General features: G+C 45.8%; 1 protein-coding gene across 1 annotated transcript; it reads right to left on the bottom strand.

Moving 5' to 3' along the window:
- Window positions 1-1,684: 1,684 nt before the first annotated feature.
- Sypl2 (synaptophysin like 2) lies at window positions 1,685-14,705 on the bottom strand. The gene is made up of 6 exons (XM_021158766.3): window positions 14,334-14,705; window positions 14,091-14,165; window positions 6,585-6,709; window positions 5,244-5,445; window positions 4,233-4,424; window positions 1,685-1,891 (listed from the first exon to the last, which is right to left on the bottom strand). The coding sequence occupies exons 1-6, from the start codon at window positions 14,385-14,387 to the stop codon at window positions 1,745-1,747; spliced, it is 795 nt and encodes a 264-aa protein (XP_021014425.1). The 5' UTR covers window positions 14,388-14,705; the 3' UTR covers window positions 1,685-1,744.
- Window positions 14,706-18,868: the final 4,163 nt, after the last annotated feature.

The following is an 18,868-nucleotide window of genomic DNA, read 5'->3' as shown; positions in this document are numbered from 1 at the left end:
AGTAGTTGATGGGCCAGTTGCTAACTTAGGCCCCAAATGAGAACACTTTATCCGTCACAGTTCAAATAAATTATAAATATAGACGCAGAATCCAAACACAGTTTGAGTCGAAGCTGCTCCCAGATCCCCACAGGGACTTGCTTGAAGAAAAATGGTGGTCACTCTTTTGTTCTTTGTACCTCTGGAGCTGGAGGCAAAACTGTCTCCCTTGTCCTTAAGTAACCATGGGGATAACTTAGCATAGAGAGTTTCAGATTTAGGATCATTCTCACCCTCATCCAATTTTCCCCTCCTTAAATCTTTTCCCTAAAATCTTAAGCAGAAAACAAAAATTCCAGATTATTTTACTGAAGGGCTCGGGAGCATGTGGAAGTGTGTAAATACCCCACTTCCTTTGACGAGTGGGGGAATTGTAACCCAAAGAAGAAATGAACAGCCCAAAGTTAAGGATTCTAAGCCCTGGGCCCTCAAGAAATACATCTTGATGTGGGTAGTGTTGAGGAAGGCAAGGGGGTTGGAGAGGGTCGACCATGTCTTGAGGACAGGTTGGCATAAGGCACATTCATCTTTGGGGTGCTAAGTGGGACAATTGCCACTAAATTGGGAAATGGCTGGTTTCTTCCTTCTTTATCATCTTTCCCTAAGCAACCCTACTGCCAGGGTAGATCACGGGGTTTTGATCTGGGTAAAAGGCAGATGGCATTTGCCCAGTTGGTACCCTCTGGCCTTGGGCCCAAAGAGGGATGACAGGAGGAATCAGGGAGAGGAGACACACCAAAGACAAATATGGAACTGGGTCCCGAAATGAAGAAGCACCAATAGCATCGGGCTGCCCAGGACTGGGGAAGGATGGGGCCTGGCTACTGCATGGAGGTGAGAGACAAGCACAGATAACCCTCTTTGTAAAGATGGGGACAGAAAGGTTTGAAAGAACTAGAAAAGGTGCTGGCTTGAGAAAATGAACAGACAGTAAGGGACAGGTGGGCCCATGTATCCATGTCCCGGGACTCCTGGGCATCTCATGTCACGATGGTCCTTCAGGCCCTCCCAAAGCCCACAAAACCAAGGCCGAGAAGGAGAAGGGAGTAAGGGGTTTCATGAGTAAGTGGCATAGAGGGTGCTACCGAAAGTGTTCCAGCTGAGGGAAAGGAAGGACTGAGGGAACAGAAAACTTAATCTGCCAGCAACTTTCCTCATTTTCTTCCTTGGTGCTGCAATGCACTTGCAACTCTCTCTGCTCCCATTGGGTCCGGGCCTCATGTGGATCCTTAGAGGGACCTCTGATAGGATAATGGGTCTCCCTGCTTCACACATGGTGGGAGCACACTGGGCTCTGGGAGGGCTAGAGATAGGATACAGATTAGATGCCAGCTATTGAGGGATGCCACAAAATCACTGGTGGGCCCTCCACACAGAACTCAGGGCAAGGTTGCCAGTCAACTTCCCCAAGTAAGATGCTTCAGTCCAGGCAGCAGACAAGAAGTGCTGAGATCCTGCCATTTGCTGCCCCAGCAGGATGAGGGATAGGAAGCCAGTGGAGGTTACCAACAGCTGATGCCCACCCATCCATTCTCTCAAATCTTAAAGTCCAGAACGATGGGGAAGGGAGGAGGAGGAGGAGGAGGAGGAGGAGGAGGAGGAGGAGGAGGAGGAGGAAGAGGAGGAGGAGGAGGAGGAGGTCCTGTAGAAGCTGGAGGAGATGACAAGGTGCCGTCCAGTTGGGGAGTAGGCAGATGAAGGCTGCTTACTGCTTCTCCACTGCCCCCTGTTCCGCTGCACTCTCCTGGCTGGGGCCCTGGCCCTGGTCCTGGCCTTGGCCGTGCCACGGGGTCTCTTTGAACACAAACCAACAGTTTCCAGCCCACAGGAAGAAGTTGATAAAGCCAAAGAGCTACAAAAGAAATCAGGAGAGTCTGTGAGAATAGTCAGGAAAGTGCTACGTGAGAAATGGGAGGAGGAGAAGCACAGAGAACTTGGTAGAGAGACAGGGCTCAAAGCCACTGTCTACTAACAGATTTTCTAGTGAAAGTGTCTAAACTCTGTCCAGAGGACTCATTCACAGTGTAGCTGGGTCACTACTCTAATCTGGCCCCGGGAATGCTAAGTAAATCAAGGAACGCGTGCTTGCCTTCCTGAGGTAAGTGTGGCTGGAGCTGTCCAAGGTACTCCCCCAGGGCTAAAGACTAAGCAAAGGCTTTATTCAAATATCTATTGTTTTTGTTATTATTCTTTTGTTTTCTCTGTGCACCTAGCCTGTTCCAGGACCCTTAACCCTTCTGCCTCTGTCAGATAGGCTGTTGGTATTACAGATGTGTGCCACACCAACTTTATTAAAATATTTTGAAAAACTGACAATATAGAAAGAAGGGTGTTGTGGCACATGCCTTTAATAATAATAATAACAATCCATAATAATAATAATGGGGTCAATGAACTAGGTATGGTGGCTTACACCTGTGTATTGTAGCACGTAGGCGATTAAGGAAGGAGGACTGAACTGAAGACTAGTCTGGGTTCTCACAACACAATTTGAACAGAAAAGCTGAGTGTAGTGGCACAAATCAGTAATCCCAGTACACAGAAGGCTGAGGCAAAATAACCGTGAATTTGGGGCTGGAGAGATGGCTCAGCAGTTAAGGGCATTGACTGCTCTTCCAGAGGTCCTGAGTTCAATTCCCAGCAACCACATGGTGGCTCACAGCCATCTGTAATAGGATTTGAAGACAGCTACAGTGTATGGTGTACTCATATAAATAAAATACATAAATTTTAAAAAAGAATCGTGAATTCAAAGGCAGCTTGGATTCTATAGTGAGTTCAAAGACAACTTGGGTAATATACAAAGAACCTGTCTCTCAAAAATCAAGTAAAAACAATAGACAAGGAAAGATAGATAAATAGATATAAACCAAGTGTGTTGAACGGTTGTACTTTAGAAAGTGACTATGTGGGCCTTTCCTGTAAATGTTTTTCAACTTTTCTGGATATATATGAAAATTTTCATAATTAAAAATTGGAGGAGCTGGAGAGATGGCTCAGAAGTTAAGAGCACTGACTGCTCTTCCAGAGGTCCTGAGTTCAGTTCCCAGGAACCACATAGTGAACCACCTGTAACGGGATCTGATGAACTCTTCTGGTGTGTCTGAAGACAGCTAACATATACACAAGTATATGCATATGTGTGTATATATATATATATATATATATATATATATATATGAAAGAAAAAAGCCCCTCTGCAGGGTTCCAGAAGGCTCACTGGTGCACTAGCCATCAGGCATTTCAATTGTGGGCCATTGGGAGGCCTGCGACATTTTCTGAGTTGTTCCGGGACGGCTGAGATGACGGGACGTTTGAGAAGTTTAATGCTATGTTAATTTACAAGCTTATATAGATATAGTGAAGAGTAAAAAAATAAAATAATGACTGCCCTGAGAACATGGGCTCCGGCCGCCAGCCAGATGGCCTAATTCCCCAGAACTTTTGGGAAAAACAACCACAAAATGTTTCAATGTCCCAGGTGCCTTGAAGTAAATATCCGCTCCTAGACTTCCCCTATTTCCTCTCCGATCCTCCCCCTAGGTTCTGGTTTTTGCCTTTATAAGCCTGCTGGAAAATAGGGTTGGGGTCAGACTACTCTACCCCTGCCTGGTGTATGGGTCTCGACCTCAGCATGCTGGTTTGTGTGCCATTAAAACCTCGTGTGTTTGCAGCAAGCTTGACTGTTGTGGCTTTCTGGGCTCGAGATCCCTGAGACTTGAGTGAGGGTCTCCCTTCGGGGGTCCTACAGTAGCTCAACGCTACAACTGGATGACTAAAGCTTGGATTGCCTGCCAGCTGAGCCCATCACTGCCTGCCAAACCATTCCAGTAGAGAAAGCTAAACGACAAGGGGTAGTGTCTCTCTCATACTAATCCACTCACAGCTCTGAGCCCAGCTACAGCCATGAACCCCTTCTACGCATGCTCCCACGTAACACGTGGTTGAACAGACAGGAAAGGGTAACCACCAGGGCCCCTAAATGTAGAAAGAAAAGATGGTGAAGGAGTGACTCAGATTCGTTTCATCCAAAATATCTTCTCGGGTCACCATGAGATGCAGGGGTTACTAGTCTAGGTTCAGAGCATCTTGTCTCTGGGCACACTTTCCCTGTTCCTCTCAGAACCAGTTAGCTAGCTGGACAGCTGGGCTAGTGAACCATTCCCAGACCCCTCCATAGTCACAAATCTCACCACAGAGAGGTTTGCCAGCCCCATAGAGGGCGTGGCCCCGGCGCTGCACACTGCCTCCTCTCCATGGCACACAGACATGGCTGCAGTCAGGCTGGATGGCCGGGTGGCCCCTTTGACGTCAGTCAAGCCCTTGCCCCAGGCAGCGGCAGCAACCAGCCAAAAGAAGGTGAAAGAGACAGTCACACAGAAATCCTAGGAGGAGCAGAAGGAGGAAGACATTCAGAGGGGCCCAGTGATCATCGATTACCTTTCCTTCTTCCAATTCACACAAGAATCCCGAGGTCCTGAGTAAGCTGTCTCTTCTCATCCTACCGTTACCTAACTCCCATCCTACCTGAGGACTCTGTTCAGTGCCACCAAAGGAATGCTGCCACCCAGACTACCGTATTCCTTCCTAAAGAATTAAGGTCAGGCAATGAGTTGCCTGCCACATTATCAATCTGCTGGGAACCTTCCTTCCTTGCAACCCAAGTTACCTCAACTCCTCACTCTCTCCTCCCAACTCCCTTTTAATCACCATCGTTCAAACTGTAAGGAATGAAAAAGACACATTCAGGAGAGAATTGAGGTTTCTAAAGTACACTTCCCACCTTGAATGCCTAGAATACAGAAGAAGTAAATGAAATGATACTAATAATAGATAGCGCTCAGAGAATAACTGCATGTTAGGTACTGTACATGCATACTCATTCTATCCTCCCAAAACACGAACACAAGTATTTATTACTTCACCTTTATTTTATAGCCAAGAAAATTAAGGCAGAGAGGCCGAGCAACTTGTCTAATGTCACACAGTTACTGAGAGCAAGTGCTGTGATTTAAACCTGTTAGGTCAGCTCTAGAGCCTGCTTTATAAAGACACTATTTTTCTTCCTCTGACTGCAAACAAACCACTGAGAGGTCGTTCTATTCCACACATAGGTATCAAGGACTCAGGGAAGCTATTACTTTTGATCGCCCCACCATCTCTGACATTTATTGTCCCCATCCCTCTGGGCCATGCTCACTCACCACCAATGGAAAGCGTTTGTTCTCCGTGTAGAGTTTGTGGAAGCGCAGGTAGATGACCAGGGCAGCCATTGTATAGAAGAAGGAAAAGATGCCAAGGGTCACAAAGAACTCGGCGGGGGCAGAGAAGTCTCCCATGAGGTTCATGGTTTTGGAGGTGGAGTCCTGATCACAGAGGGGCATTTCATACTGGACCTGGTACAACCTACAGATGGCAAGGGAAGCCATGCTGAGATAGGGCTAGCCTCTCCTACTCTGCCCAATAGGGGCTCCTGTCTGGGGCTCACCCTGGGAAAGGAGTCCTGTAGATAGGAACTCCTGAGGGAATCTTGCAGTTAAGAGAGGTGATACTTCAAGATTCTGCTCATTTGTTTCTGGCAGTACTGAGGATTGAACTTGGGATCTCACACATGTTGGGTAAGTGCTTTAACCACTAGGCCACAGTCCTCTTCCAAGATTGCATCCAAACCCCATGTTCCCCTCAGTAGCCACTCCAGATCTTTAAGTCGTAACATATATGCAGTCCAACTATTTCTGGTAGCTAAGCCATTAGACAAATCAGATTCAGTCTGCCCTTGGGAACACACAGACCCATATTAAGCAGTGGCCAAATTTAAGTTACCCATTCACAGACTTGATTTAGGCCTCCCTGATGTGGGCACATTGGACAAAATAAAGTGAAAAAAATACAGCTTGTTGTGAACAAGGGATACTTAATCTAAGTTGGACAGTGAAGTGGTTTCAGACACTCTGAAAAGATGTGTTCTGCCTCCATCCTTTTCTGAAGAGTCATTTCTCCCAACCAGAGTTTCAGACGTTGAGAGATTAGTATTCTCTTCTACTTCCTGGTCAGGGCAGACCTCCCTCTTCTACATCCTTACGTTTGGGTGTCATCATGTGAGCGTCCCATGTCTCTTGTTTAGTAACTAAACTCTAATAAGCTTCCTTCCTTCAAGGCACAGAGGAATATGCAGAGGGTCAGATATGCACAGAGGAATGTGCAGAGCTGCCCAACTGGCCCAGACCCCTTCCACCCTTCCTCCCAATGACTGGCTTCCCTCCGTCTAAGCTGTGGTGAGCTGCCATTGCTTGAGTTTGGACTGGACCACCATAACAATGATATAACCATGTTTCACTCTGGTCAGAGTGTCTGAAAAATGGCTAATGGACAGAATGACCCAGGTCTTGTTTTATTTTAATCTAGAACAGCACACAATAAATGGTCTTTAGATTGTGTGTCCTCTGAGTAGAAATAAATGAGAGGTTGGTAGGAGCAGAGGCGTGAGAAAGCCCTGCTAATGTAATAAAAGAAAGGGCACTGGGTCAGAACCAATCCCGACTCACCTGAAGGGATAGCCGAACAAAACAATGATGGAGCTCACGTCCTTGGCTTCGTTGTTGCAGAGAACCAAGGCTCCCGTCTCCCCGCTGTAAGAGCCGCAGGACCCGAAGGCGAAAATAGCAAAGAGCTGAGAGAAAGTGAAGCCCCTTTGAGAATCTGAAGGTCTCTCAAAGAACCACCCTTTGACTCCAGGGAATGCAGGTGCACAGTGGACACAGAGTAACAATTCCTTTCATTGAGTTCTTCCTGGTAGGGACCCTCGCTGCCATTCTTCTTTCAACTGCAGAGATTGTGTTCTCTGAACAAAGTATTGGACCAAGTAGCCAAGTGAAGGAGGTAGACTCTGAGTGCTTCCTCAGAGGGAAAAAAGGGTTTCCAGATCTCTCTATTGAGCACACATGGCCTCTTAAGATAATGGCTAATATAAAACCTCTATAATTCTGGCTATGGAAATGTCTGTTTCAAAGCTATACTTACTTTTTTTTTCTCCAAATGAGAGTTCAGAAATAGACATTTTTTTTTTTTCAAGACAGAATTTCTCTGGGTAGCCTAGGCTAGCCTTGAACTCAGAGATTTGCCTGCCTCTGCCTCCCGAGTGCTAGGATTAAACGCATGTGCCACCACACCTGGCCAATAGATTCCCTTTTATCAAGCCAGATCAGGTGTACAAGGGACATTGTTCATTTAATTTCATTTTCTTTTTTTTTTATTTTTTTTTTATTATTATTGGTTTTTCCAGACAGGGTTTCTCTGTGTAGCCCTGGCTGTCCTGGAACTCACTCTGTAGACCAGGCTGGCCTCGAACTCAGAAATCCACCTGCCTCTGCCTCCCGAGTGCTGGGATTAAAGGCGTGCGCCACCAACGCCCAGCTAATTTCATTTTCATTCCTCCTTGAGCAGTCATAGATTCTTGCCCTTACCTTATTGCTAACTTGCAATAGTTTCCTGCCTCACCGGAGCCATGGAGCCAGGATACTGAGCCATCTCATGGTACTGCCAGCTTGACTTTTCTTCCCTTTAGAAACAGTGCTGGCTGGGTAGATGTTGACAGACCTGGCTCAAGCTCAGAGAAAAGTACCCTCCACTTGCCTTATCAGCTCTACTCTCTCCTACTGCTGCCTGCTCCTCTTTGTAATCTGCTGCTGCTGTCCTTTCCCAGTGGTAGGGAGCAGGGGTGTGTCAGAACACTTGAATTATTTTTCCTTTCCATCTTGCATCATAGCTGACTACACCTCTGTTTTGAGTGATCTGAAAAGTCCCCATCTTATGCCTCTCACGTTTCTTTCCTGGGGAACACACATTAATTAAAACCGAAAGTAAGAAGCTGCATTCTCCTGCTCTACCATGTTGTCCATCCAGCCTGCTTTCTTTCCTTTCTTCTTCTTCTTTTTTTTTTTTAAGTATTATTTATTTTATATATATGAGTACACTGTGGCTGTCTTCAGACACACCAGAAGAGGGCATGGGATCTTATTACAGATGGTTGTGAGCCACCATGTGGTTGCTGGGAATTGAACTCAGAACCTTTAGAAAAGCAGTCAGTGCTTTGAACTGCTGAGCCACCTCTCCAGCCCCATAGCCCGTTTTCTATGCACTTACCTTTGTCATGACACAAGTATTCTTATTAAACACTCTGTTAATTGTTTGTTTCTATCAGTTAATCTGTGGCTCAATCAGTGTTTTGGACATTAAGCAAGAAGACAGTAATCTCTACTCCAGACTTGCATCCAGGCAGGAATAGCATTGTACATTATTTTTCTACTGCTGATTGGAGTGAAGAGAGATCTAGATTAGGAATCAAGAAACCCTGGTCCCAGTCTTGGCCCTGTAACTTATTCGCTAGGTGACTTGGCTCTCTGAGTCCTAGTTTCCTCATTTGTAAAATGAAGGACTTGAGGGTAATTTAAAGGCTGTGTCCAGCTTTGGAATTCTTCCACCCTCTGAAGTTAATGGTATCAGCAGAGCATGCTCTTGGCTGGGTTTAGCAACAGCTGTGTTCTGCCCCTGGGTGGTATCTAGTGCTACCGCCCTGCCTTGCATGGCCTGGCCTGGCAGAACTCCGTGCTGGAGCCATTGACTGCTCTCTAAAGGTCATATGTGCCCCTATTTTCAGTAGACTTGTTCCAAATGAGTGATAATTATCTATGGAGGTAAAGATACCCAGGAAAGAAAACAGTGTGATCTACCTGCAATGGCTACATAGCCTCCACATCCAAACTAAGCTCTGAAAGCTGCAGTAGAGGACTGTTGGCCCACCTTCCTGACAGTGTCAGAGGGACGTCACTAGAAGCCTCTGGATCATCACCCTTAACATACCTAAAGTTGGCCTCTCACACAGAGCAGTGACCCTCTACTAGCTGTTCCTCTGAGGGACTGTCTCTTCTTCTTTTACTCTGCGGGTCTCCAATTCCCCCAGAAGACTTTATTCCTCTTTGCTTGAGGGTGTCCCATTGAGGAAGGGCAGCACAGTTGGATTGGCGTGTTTTTATTCACTGGCTGTTGGTCGGTGAGTATAAAAGTGCATGGAAAGAGTCCTAACTCGGGGCAATATGGAACCTCTTCTACCCTGGGCACTGTTGAACATCTACCCCCCCCCAAAAAAAAAAGACACTTCTCGAGTATGTGCCTGTAGCAGGCACTTTAACAGTGAGAGACAGTGTGGGTGGGTGTGGGTATGTGTGTGTGTGAGAGAGAGAGAGAGAGAAACACACACACGGGAGGCGGGGGAGGGGTGCGGGGTGGGGGAGGGGCACTGTCCTCGTGGCGTTTATGCCTTAGAGTTATACTGTCCATCATGTTGCGGCCAAACAACCATGGCTATTTGGGTTACTTCAAATAAAATAAAACAAAAGCTGCTCAGCCATACCAGCCACAAAGCAAGCGCTCGATAGCCACGCATGGCCAAGCACTTCTCTACTGGCCAGCATGGATTGCAGAACCTTTCCACTGTCTATTAAAATTCTAAGTCTCATTCCAGTTCTGGAAACAGAAGAAGCCCTCTTTCCTCCGATAAAGTAACATTCTCAAAGTCACATTTAGCTAATGGGAGAGCTGGCCTTCAAGTTCACATCTTCTGAGTCACTGTTCTGAGCTCCATTCATTCATTCATTCATTCATTCATTTGAAATTAAGCATCTACCTTGTGCCCTGATGCTATTGATATGGAGGTGAGTAAGACTGCACTATGGTCCCTAAGGCTGAAGAGAAGGTCTTTCCTGTGCATGTTACAAGGAGAGAGGCAGGTGTTCTGCCCCAAGCTGCAAGAGCAGGATACCTGTCCAGACCATTCACAGCTTCCAACTTCTCTGTACTAGATTTGCTTCCGGCCATGACCATGAAGGGAATTAAATAATCCGCAGGAACAAGAAGAGAAGAACTTGAAACCCTTGTCTAACATCCAGGCTATGAGATAGCACATTGGCCATAAAGAATAAATATGGAGTCCCTGAGAGCAAGAGTATTTCCGGAGCTCAGATGCTGGAAATGGTGATGGCCATACTTTGCCCACCTCTGCCTCTTCTTCCTCCTGCCTTTGCATCTCTTTGAAGAGACAGAATAACCTGCCCAGGTTCCACTTAAGGTTGGTGCTCCACTTTGATGCCAGCTGGCTTACTGTATTCACTTGTGTCAACCCTAAGGGCACTAACCATCAGGGATTTCAAGGCCTCACTGTCTATTGGTTCTATGGACTCTGACAGTATCCATTCAAAATCTCCAGCAGGAAAAAAAAAATGCAGCAAGCAAATAAAAACAAATCCCACCAATGAGATAGCTCTCTTGTATCACAGACCTCTGAATGCCCCTCCCCACAAAGATCATCAGCAACCACTGGGAGGGTGTGCTTGGCTAAAGTTAATGGGATCTATTATTTGTAAGAAACTGGAATCCCATATGACTGAGTCACCTGGATTCCTTTGCACTGTCCACTGGAACTGAAGAGTTGGCTGTGACATTTGAGCAATCTCACTGGAAGGCAAGTCACGCAGGACAGTCTCCATAAGGAAGAAAGTTAGGGAAGGTTTGGGAATAAGACAGAACGGATGGAGCCCAGGTTTATGAAAGTTCTCACTGTGATCTTCAGGAATGCTCTATGCTTTGTGGACATTATTACCCATAATCCTCTCAGTAAGCCCAGAGGACATGGCTTAGCCTCAAATGAGGAAAATGAAGCCCGAAAAGATTTCACCCCTTATCTGAGCTTTGAGGGATAAAAAGCAGAGATTGAATTTAAGTAAAAGTCCATCTAATCTTCATCTAATCTTTGACTTCCTTTTCTTTTAAAGCTGGTTTTTGGGACCAATAAGATGGCTCAGTGAGCAAAGACACATGTAGCTCTGGTGAGGAGTTCCATCTCCAAAATCTAATTAAGAGTAAAAAAACAAAAAACAAAACAAAACAAAATAAAACAAAAAAAAAACATCAAACTCCTTTGACCCTCCACTTGTGCACATACCTCATTCTCTCTCTCTCTCTCTCTCTCTCTCTCTCTCCCTCCCTCCCTCTCTCTCCTTCCCTCCCTCTCTCTCCTTCCTTCCCTCCCTCTCTCTCCTTCCTTCCCTCCCTCTCTCTCTCTCCCACTCTCCCTCCCCTCTCTCCCTCCCTCCCTCCCTCTCTCTCCCTCCTCTCTCTCATGCACACACACATACACACACACACACACACACACACACACACTAATGATAATATAAAAGCTTTAAAAACCCTACTTCAATAATGTGTCTATATAATAGGAGTTATGTGGCTGCACTCAGGAGGCGGAGGCAAGCAGGTCTCTAGGAGCTGGAGACCAGCCTAATCCTGTGAGTTCCAGACAACCAGGGCTATACAGAAAGACCCTGTCTCAAAAAAACCCTAAAATAGATGGTTAGATAGATAGATAGATAGATAGATAGATAGATAGGCAGACAGACAGACAGACAGCTAGATAGAGCATGCTATCTGGCTAGTTTGATATAGACATGATAAAATTCTTGAATTGAAACAGAAGTAAGATTCATTTCTGAATCTTAGTTTGGTTGATTTGGCAAACCAGGCTGAGATCCGCCTGCCTTTGCCTCCCGACGGTTGAGATTAAAGGTGTGTGCCACTATAGCCAGCCTCTTTTCTAATTCTTTTTTTTTTTTTTTTGGTTTTTCGAGACAGGGTTTCTCTGTGTAGCCCTGGCTGTCCTGGCACTCACTTTGTAGACCAGGCTGGCCTCGAACTCAGAAATCCGCCTGCCTCTGCCTCCCGAGTGCTGGGATTAAAGGCGTGCACCACCACGCCCGGCTTCTTTTCTAATTCTTAAAGACACTCTAAGTCCTGACTACATCACTTTCTTCTCACAAGGATTCCAGTAAAACCCTTGCCATTGGGTGATAATAAAAGTTTTCAATTGCCATTATAGTAACTACAAGATCTGTGCTTTCTGTTTCTCCTCTGGTGAGGACTATTTCTCACACCGGATACTGTGCACTTTTCTGTTCATCTGCAAAGATTTGAGCAAGCCAAACCCACACCCTGAGTCTAGGCTACCTGAGAGAGCACCAAAAGCAAGCCATGGCTTCTTAAAATGTTACTATGTGAAGCAGTGCTTCTCAACCGGCCTACGGCTGTGACCCTGTGATACGGTTCCTCATGTTGTGGTGACCCAACCATAGCATTATTTTTGATGCTACTACATGACTAATTCTATTACAGGCTCATTTAACTCCAAAAGGGTCTCAGCCCACAGGCGGAGAGCACTGCTATGAATGAAGTTTATCCTCCAAAGACCTGATTTAGTGGTACGAGGGCAAAATAGATCGATCCTGTTTTGTACAATTCCTTCCCAATAAAGTTGGAGATCATAAAAGTCAGAACGGTCTTAATTCTTAGGGAATCAATGATGACTTTGGAAGAAGACTGGACCATTGAGCCAGGGAGTCACTGTGTTCAGGGGTGTTGTAGGAAGTAGAGTGAGGAGAGTGGCAGGATTACAGAAGGAAGCTTTCTAGAATCTTCCCAGGGGGGATAAGTCCATGGTCTTTCCTACTGTTTCCCACCCCCTGACAACCTGTCACTTTCCATTAGATCTACTTGTCTGGTTTAGATAGTACATACGTCTTGTTCCTCAGGATCTCTCAGTGCCTCCCTGCTTCTGAATCCCAGGTCCTTTGAAACCTTACCTTTCCTACTCGGTCCCCTCTGGTACTCAAGTCAGAACAGGGAAGGTCAGGAGGTGAAAGAGTTCAGGCAACATTGGCCCCACTCTTGAGGCAGCAGAGAAAGCGGAAAGTCTCAGAGTTTATTTACTCTGAGGACTCCCAGGCTGGCCTGCAGCCCATTAGGATCTCAGATACCCAGAGACAATCCCAAAAGCCCTCCAGATTTGATGATTTCCATCCAAACCACAATTACTTAGGATTTGGTGACATCGTGCTAAGTCCTATCTCCTGTGAATTCAAAGGTCTTTAGAACTTGGTTCTCTTGGGTATGAAGGGTAAATTGGTCCCTAGCTGAATCCAGTGCTTGAGGGCACAGTAATAACTTCATATAGAATCTGGCATATGGCTTGTCTAACAAAACCTTTTCTGCAAGAATGCACAAAATGTTCTCCAAATCTTTATGATTTGAAACGCTGGCTGCATCTCAAGGACCAGTGAAACAAGCCAGTATTCCCACTAGACCAGAGAAGGGGAAACTGAGGCCATGGGCCGGTGAATGTTTCAAGGTCATAGGGTAAATCTAATATTGAGCTATACTCTAGAATGGTGACAGGTTTGATCCATGTTTGACTAATGTTGGAAACTAGTGTCCAGAGAAGTGACTTGTCCAAGGTCACAGAGCTGAGACAGATAGCTCTAGGCCTGCAGCCTACCATCCCTCCTTCCCGGCTCAATGTTCTGTTATGCTAGCTGTCGCATTTTCTTCTGTCTTAATTGTTTTTTTTTTTTTTTTTTATTTAATCATTGGATTGGGAAACTGTTCATTCATCCATCCATTTCTTTACTCGGTTACAGTTTCCCAAATTGCTCCAGTGACTTCAGCTGGGAGTCTGTCCCCTGAGTCCACCCCAGGGATCATCCAGGTCCTAGAAGGTTCCAGGCAGGATGGTTTCTGTAACCCATTTCCTTCCCTGGTGCCTTCAGTAGTAGCTTTGTTCTCACTGCAAAGTGGACCTTACTCTCCTTGTCCTCCTCTCCCCTCCCGCCACTGAAGAGTGGAGTGGTATGTGCAGGATCAGAGTTCTGGAAAGGTTACACCCGGGTCTTCTCGTCCGAGTGAAATGTGAGCGCCCTGGGCAAAGGCGCCTTGCACATAGAAGGTCCGAATCCGGGACTCCGCAGGCCTGGCTCCTCTCCCTCCTTCCAACGAGCGCTGGAGCAGCAACCCGGATTCTCCCCTCCCCCGCCCACCTGTCGCCACCCCCCACCCTTCCGCGGTGGCTGGGCCCGCTGCATCTCCCCAGCCTCCTCTGGGGCCACATTGCTTCGGGTCCGCGTCACAATCCAGGCTCCCGAAATAGCCCGGGGTTAGGGCCGACTCACCCACTGGAGAACTTTGATGAAGCCCAGCGGCTCCTCCAGGCGCTGCCAGCGCAGCCCCAGGAGCAGGCGGTCCACCTGCAGAGACAAAACCAGCAGACGGTTAAGGCGGGCCGGCCCGGAGGGAAAGCGTGGGTCCCCGTCTACTCACATTGTGGGGGCGGGAGAGACGGAATCGGACACATTCGGGACATCTAGGTGGACAGGGACTAATGAGAATCCACAGGCCTGGCACTCGGGGCTTACCTGCTGCCGCGGAGACTTGTCCGAGGTGCGACCGGGGCTCTCCGTCGAGGACATGCTGGCGCGTCGGGGCGCAGTGCAAGGGTTCGACTCCCTGGCCGGGAGGCTGCGGGGCGCGCGGGGGCGCTGGGGGCGGCGGGCTCGAGGCCGTGGGCAGGCCGGGCTCCAGGCTGGCGGGCTGGGTCGTGGGGGCGCTGCTGCTCGCGCTCTCGGAGGCTCTGTCCGCCGCGCTGCCCCGCCGGCTGCAGAAAACCCCCGAGTCCGATTCAAACTTCTGTCAAACTCGCTGGCGGACTTGGCAGCCGAGTCACGTGGCGTGCGATCGCGAACCCTGCTCCCGCCCCTTGCTCTCCCCTTTTTCCGCGCGTAGGGCGCCTTAAAGGGACCTGTGGAGCCTGCTAGCCGTCGGGCTGCCAGAAGGTTCCGGGGTTTTTGCCAGAAGCTTCCAGGATGGGTCCCCACTAGAACAGCCCAGCTGCTTCAACGCCACGACCAAGGTCAGGAACCTACACGGGATGCGTGGGCTCTAGTGCAGCTTTCCCGATTTTCCTGGGTTCTGTGGAAGGGTTTTCTTCTATACATACCGTAGTGACTCGAGCACACACAAGATTTACCTAAGGCATCCTTAGTGCTCCTGCTGCTGTAATAACGGTGCTCCACCAGCCAGAACAGACAAAGAACTGAACTTTTACTTCGCATCAGACAGGGTTTTACTTTTTAACAACAAACAGCGTTTGGATGTTAATGAGTTTTAAAGTTATCAACCTTTAAAAAGTAAGAATTCGATCTCCTTTTAACCGCCAACACTATTTAAATGAGAATGAAGTCTCCGAGGAACCGTGGGAGTGGAGATTAGCGTTTGTATTGAAAACTAGGCAGAGTTGCGTTTTGATTGACTTTGAATGGGCCTCGTTTTCGAAAAGTATTCTGCAGTAGCCGGAAGTGAGCAGTTGTTAGTATTACACATTAGGTTTACAAGGAGTGGAAATCTACGTAATTAAAGATGACTTCATTTACCCAAAGAAGCTGAATGAGCCAATGGGCGGGCCCAGGAGGGAACCAGCCTTCCTTCTTTGCTCTTAACTCTGGTCCATCAAAGTCATTTCTTTGATGATCTGCCACTATGCTTCCAGCATTTCAAAACCAATGCTTTTTGATTAAACGTTCCGCTGTTATTTATACAATCCAGCTATTGGATAAATGTCTTCCCAAACCTGGCCATGAGTGTGTGGGGAGGCAACCAGCTAAGGCTGGAATTGAAGGAAACTTCTGCCATGGAGTTACATGCAAATTTGGGCTGAATAAGGAATTGCTGAGTCCACAGATATGCCTGTAATAAATCATGGGGACAGGAGAAATGGTTCAGCAGTTAGGAACATTGCTTTCTCAGAAAACCAGGGTTTGGTTCCTGGAACTCAGATGGCAACTCACACACATCTGCAATTCCAGTTCTAGGCTATTCATGGCCCCATTTGGCCCCTGGTCCCCAGACTTACACATCAGATGCACACACACACGCCGCAGGCAAACACTCACATACATAAAGTAAAGATCAATAATACATCTTTTAAAAGTTATTCTGCTGTCTTAGATTCCTGTTCTACAGTCATTTCTGTACTGAGGTGTATACACCCAAGCCACACAGATATGAAATAATATATATTGTTGCTAGTCGGTGGTGGGACACACCTTTAATTCCAGCACTTGGGAGGCAGAGATAGGCTGATCTCTGAGTTTGAGCCAGCCTGGTGAGTTCCAGATCAGGACAGACAGACACAGAGAAATCCTATCTTGAAAAACCAAATAATATTAATAATAATAATAAGAAGAAGAACAATAAATAATACATATTACCAGCATCTACTGACCAGCCTTGTTTGCCTCAAGTTCATTGCTCATCTGTCTTCTGTACCAACCCCCCCCCATTATACTGTACCTAGGAGAAGTACATAGACATTACACCATAATTTTTTCAAATTGTTTTAAACTTTATTCTATTAATATGATGGTTTTTTGACTTGCTTTTATTTTGTGACAATCATCTGTCCTGATACATATAGCTTTAGTTTTTTGGGAGGAGGTTGTTTTTTGTTTTTTCATTTTAGCTGTAGAGAATTCACCACAAACGAGCAGAGTATTTTCCTACTTGCTTATTCATGAGTGTTTGTTTCCAAAGTCCACTCTTCAAACACACTCCTTTTACAGATGTACCCATCTTCTTGTATATGTTTTTTACACAGCAGTGAGTATTCAACAGTGTGTGTGTGTGTGTGTGTGTGTGTATGTTCAAACACATACCCTAGTTGTATAACCAGGGCTGACAAGATGGTTCAAGGGAGTAAAAACATTTGCCAGTCAAGCATGATGATCTGAGTTCGATTCCTGGAGTCCACAGCTGAAGGAAACAATAGACTCTCACAACAGGCACATAGACAATTTTTAAAGTAACCTGAAACAAAGATTTTGCAAAAACTTGTATTTTTCTATCCCATGAGGCAGATTTAAATTTTATGGAGCATAAAGTCATTGAAAGACTCTATTTTTTTCTAAATTATATTATTGTAATGTTATTTTTAAAAAGTTTTTAATGTTCATTCATGTTTGGGTGTGTTTGTGACATATCTGTATGGCAGTCAGAGGACCACTTGCAGGGAATTAGTTCTCCCTTCTACCATGTAGGTCCTAGGAATAAAACTTGGTCATCGGGCTTGGTGGCAAGTGCCTTTCCTTGCTGAACCATCTGTCTGGCCCACAAAATTCAAGTACAAAGCCTGGGCTTCATTACTTTCAAGATAATGACTTAACTGTCCTTTGATGATGGCTCATTCATAGTGAATATCTAGCAGCAATTTGATAAACATTGCAATCTACTAAAAAGTAATCTAGCAGGCTAGAGAGATGGCTCAGCAGTTAAGAGCACTGGTGGCTCTTCCAGAGGTCCTGAGTTCAAGTACCAGCAACCACATGGTGGCTCACAACCATCTGTAAAGGGGTCTGATGCCCTTTTCTGACACTGGTGTTACATGCAGACAGAGCACTCATATACATAAGATAAATAGATCCTAAAAAAAGAAAGAAAGAAAAGCAAGCTGTAGCTAAGAAAGATGGCCCCACCCAAGCAGTGGTAATTCAACAATGAAAGTTATATAGTAGAAAAGGTGGGTGCTTATTCTGAAGATAATGCAGGGTTCACTGTAAATAATAAAGACGAGATGAAAGGTTCTGCCATCACTGGTCCAGTTGCAAAGAATGTGCAGGAGTGTGCAGAACTGTGGCCCAGGATTGCATCCAATGCAGGCAGCATTGCAGAATTCTCCAGTGAATTTGTTAAATATATTCATTAAAAAGTCTTCACTGGGGGGAGGGAGGCAGGGAGGGTATAGGGGACTTTTGGGATAGCATTTGAAATGTAAATGAAGATATCCAATAAAAAAAAAAGATTAAAAAAAGTCTTCACTCCAAAAAAAATCAAATTTGCTTTTCCTAGAATTTGAAATTATGTAGATTAATCTTATTGAAATGAACTGTTGAAATAGATTTCAAATAGAAGTACATAGTATGACCATTTTGTGCCTGGCCTCTTTCATTCGGCATAGTGCTTCTGTTATTCCTTCACATTGTCAATGTGCCAGGTTTTTGTTACTGAACAGTATTCCATTCTACTTAATATGCTGCATCATGATGTGTTTATCCATTCACCTGAAGAGAGTGCGTTTGGTTGCTGCCATTTCCCTTGTTCTTTTTTGTAGAACCTCTGCAGACATCCATGTGTTTTTGTATGCCTGCAAATCCCTATGTCTAAGACAAATAGGCAGAAATGGGATTTCTAGGTCATATGTAGATGTAAGTTTAACTTTATGTTAGACAACTAAACCCTTTCCACAATGGCTCCACTAATTCCCACTGTTAGCAATGTATGCTTCAGAACTCAGTAGGATTCCTTACTTGAGTTTTTTTTTTTTTAAATATTTATTTATTTTATGTATGTGAGTATATTGTCTCTGTCTTCAGACACCAGAAGAGGGCAGTGGATCCCATTACAGATGGTTATGAGCCACCATGTGGTTGCTGGGAATTGAACTCAGATCCTCTGGAAGAGCAGTCAGTGCTCTCAGCTGCTGAGCCATCTCTCCAGCCCCTTACTTGAGATTTTAACCATTCTAAAATGCATGTGGCTGTCTAGTTGTGACTTCCATTTACATTTCTCTAGTAGTTTGCTTGGTGAGACAGAGTCTATCTTTACTGCCCAGGCTGGTCTCAAACCTCTGGGCCGAAGTGATCGTTCTACCTCAGCCTCCCCAGTAGCTCACAGTACAGGTACATGCCACCAAGTTGTTATCTTTTCATTAAACCTACGAAATTACCCCATAACAGATATTCCAGCAGAAGTTCATGCCTGCCTGTTAGGAGTAGAGGCACATGCAATTAGAAAAAGAGATGAATCCCGTGTCAAATTTCTGCCTGTTAGTCTCTCTCTCTCTCTCTCTCTCTCTCTCTCTCTCTCTCTCTCTTTAAATTTAGGTAACCAGGAAACATAA

The sequence above is a fragment of the Mus caroli genome, unplaced genomic scaffold, assembly GCF_978045245.1.
Source record: "Mus caroli unplaced genomic scaffold, Mus_caroli_1 scaffold_3, whole genome shotgun sequence".
In the NCBI taxonomy this organism is placed as follows: Eukaryota; Metazoa; Chordata; class Mammalia; order Rodentia; family Muridae; genus Mus; species Mus caroli.
The sequence above is the reverse complement of the archived record's forward strand: the minus strand, read 5'-3'. Positions and strand labels throughout refer to the sequence as shown.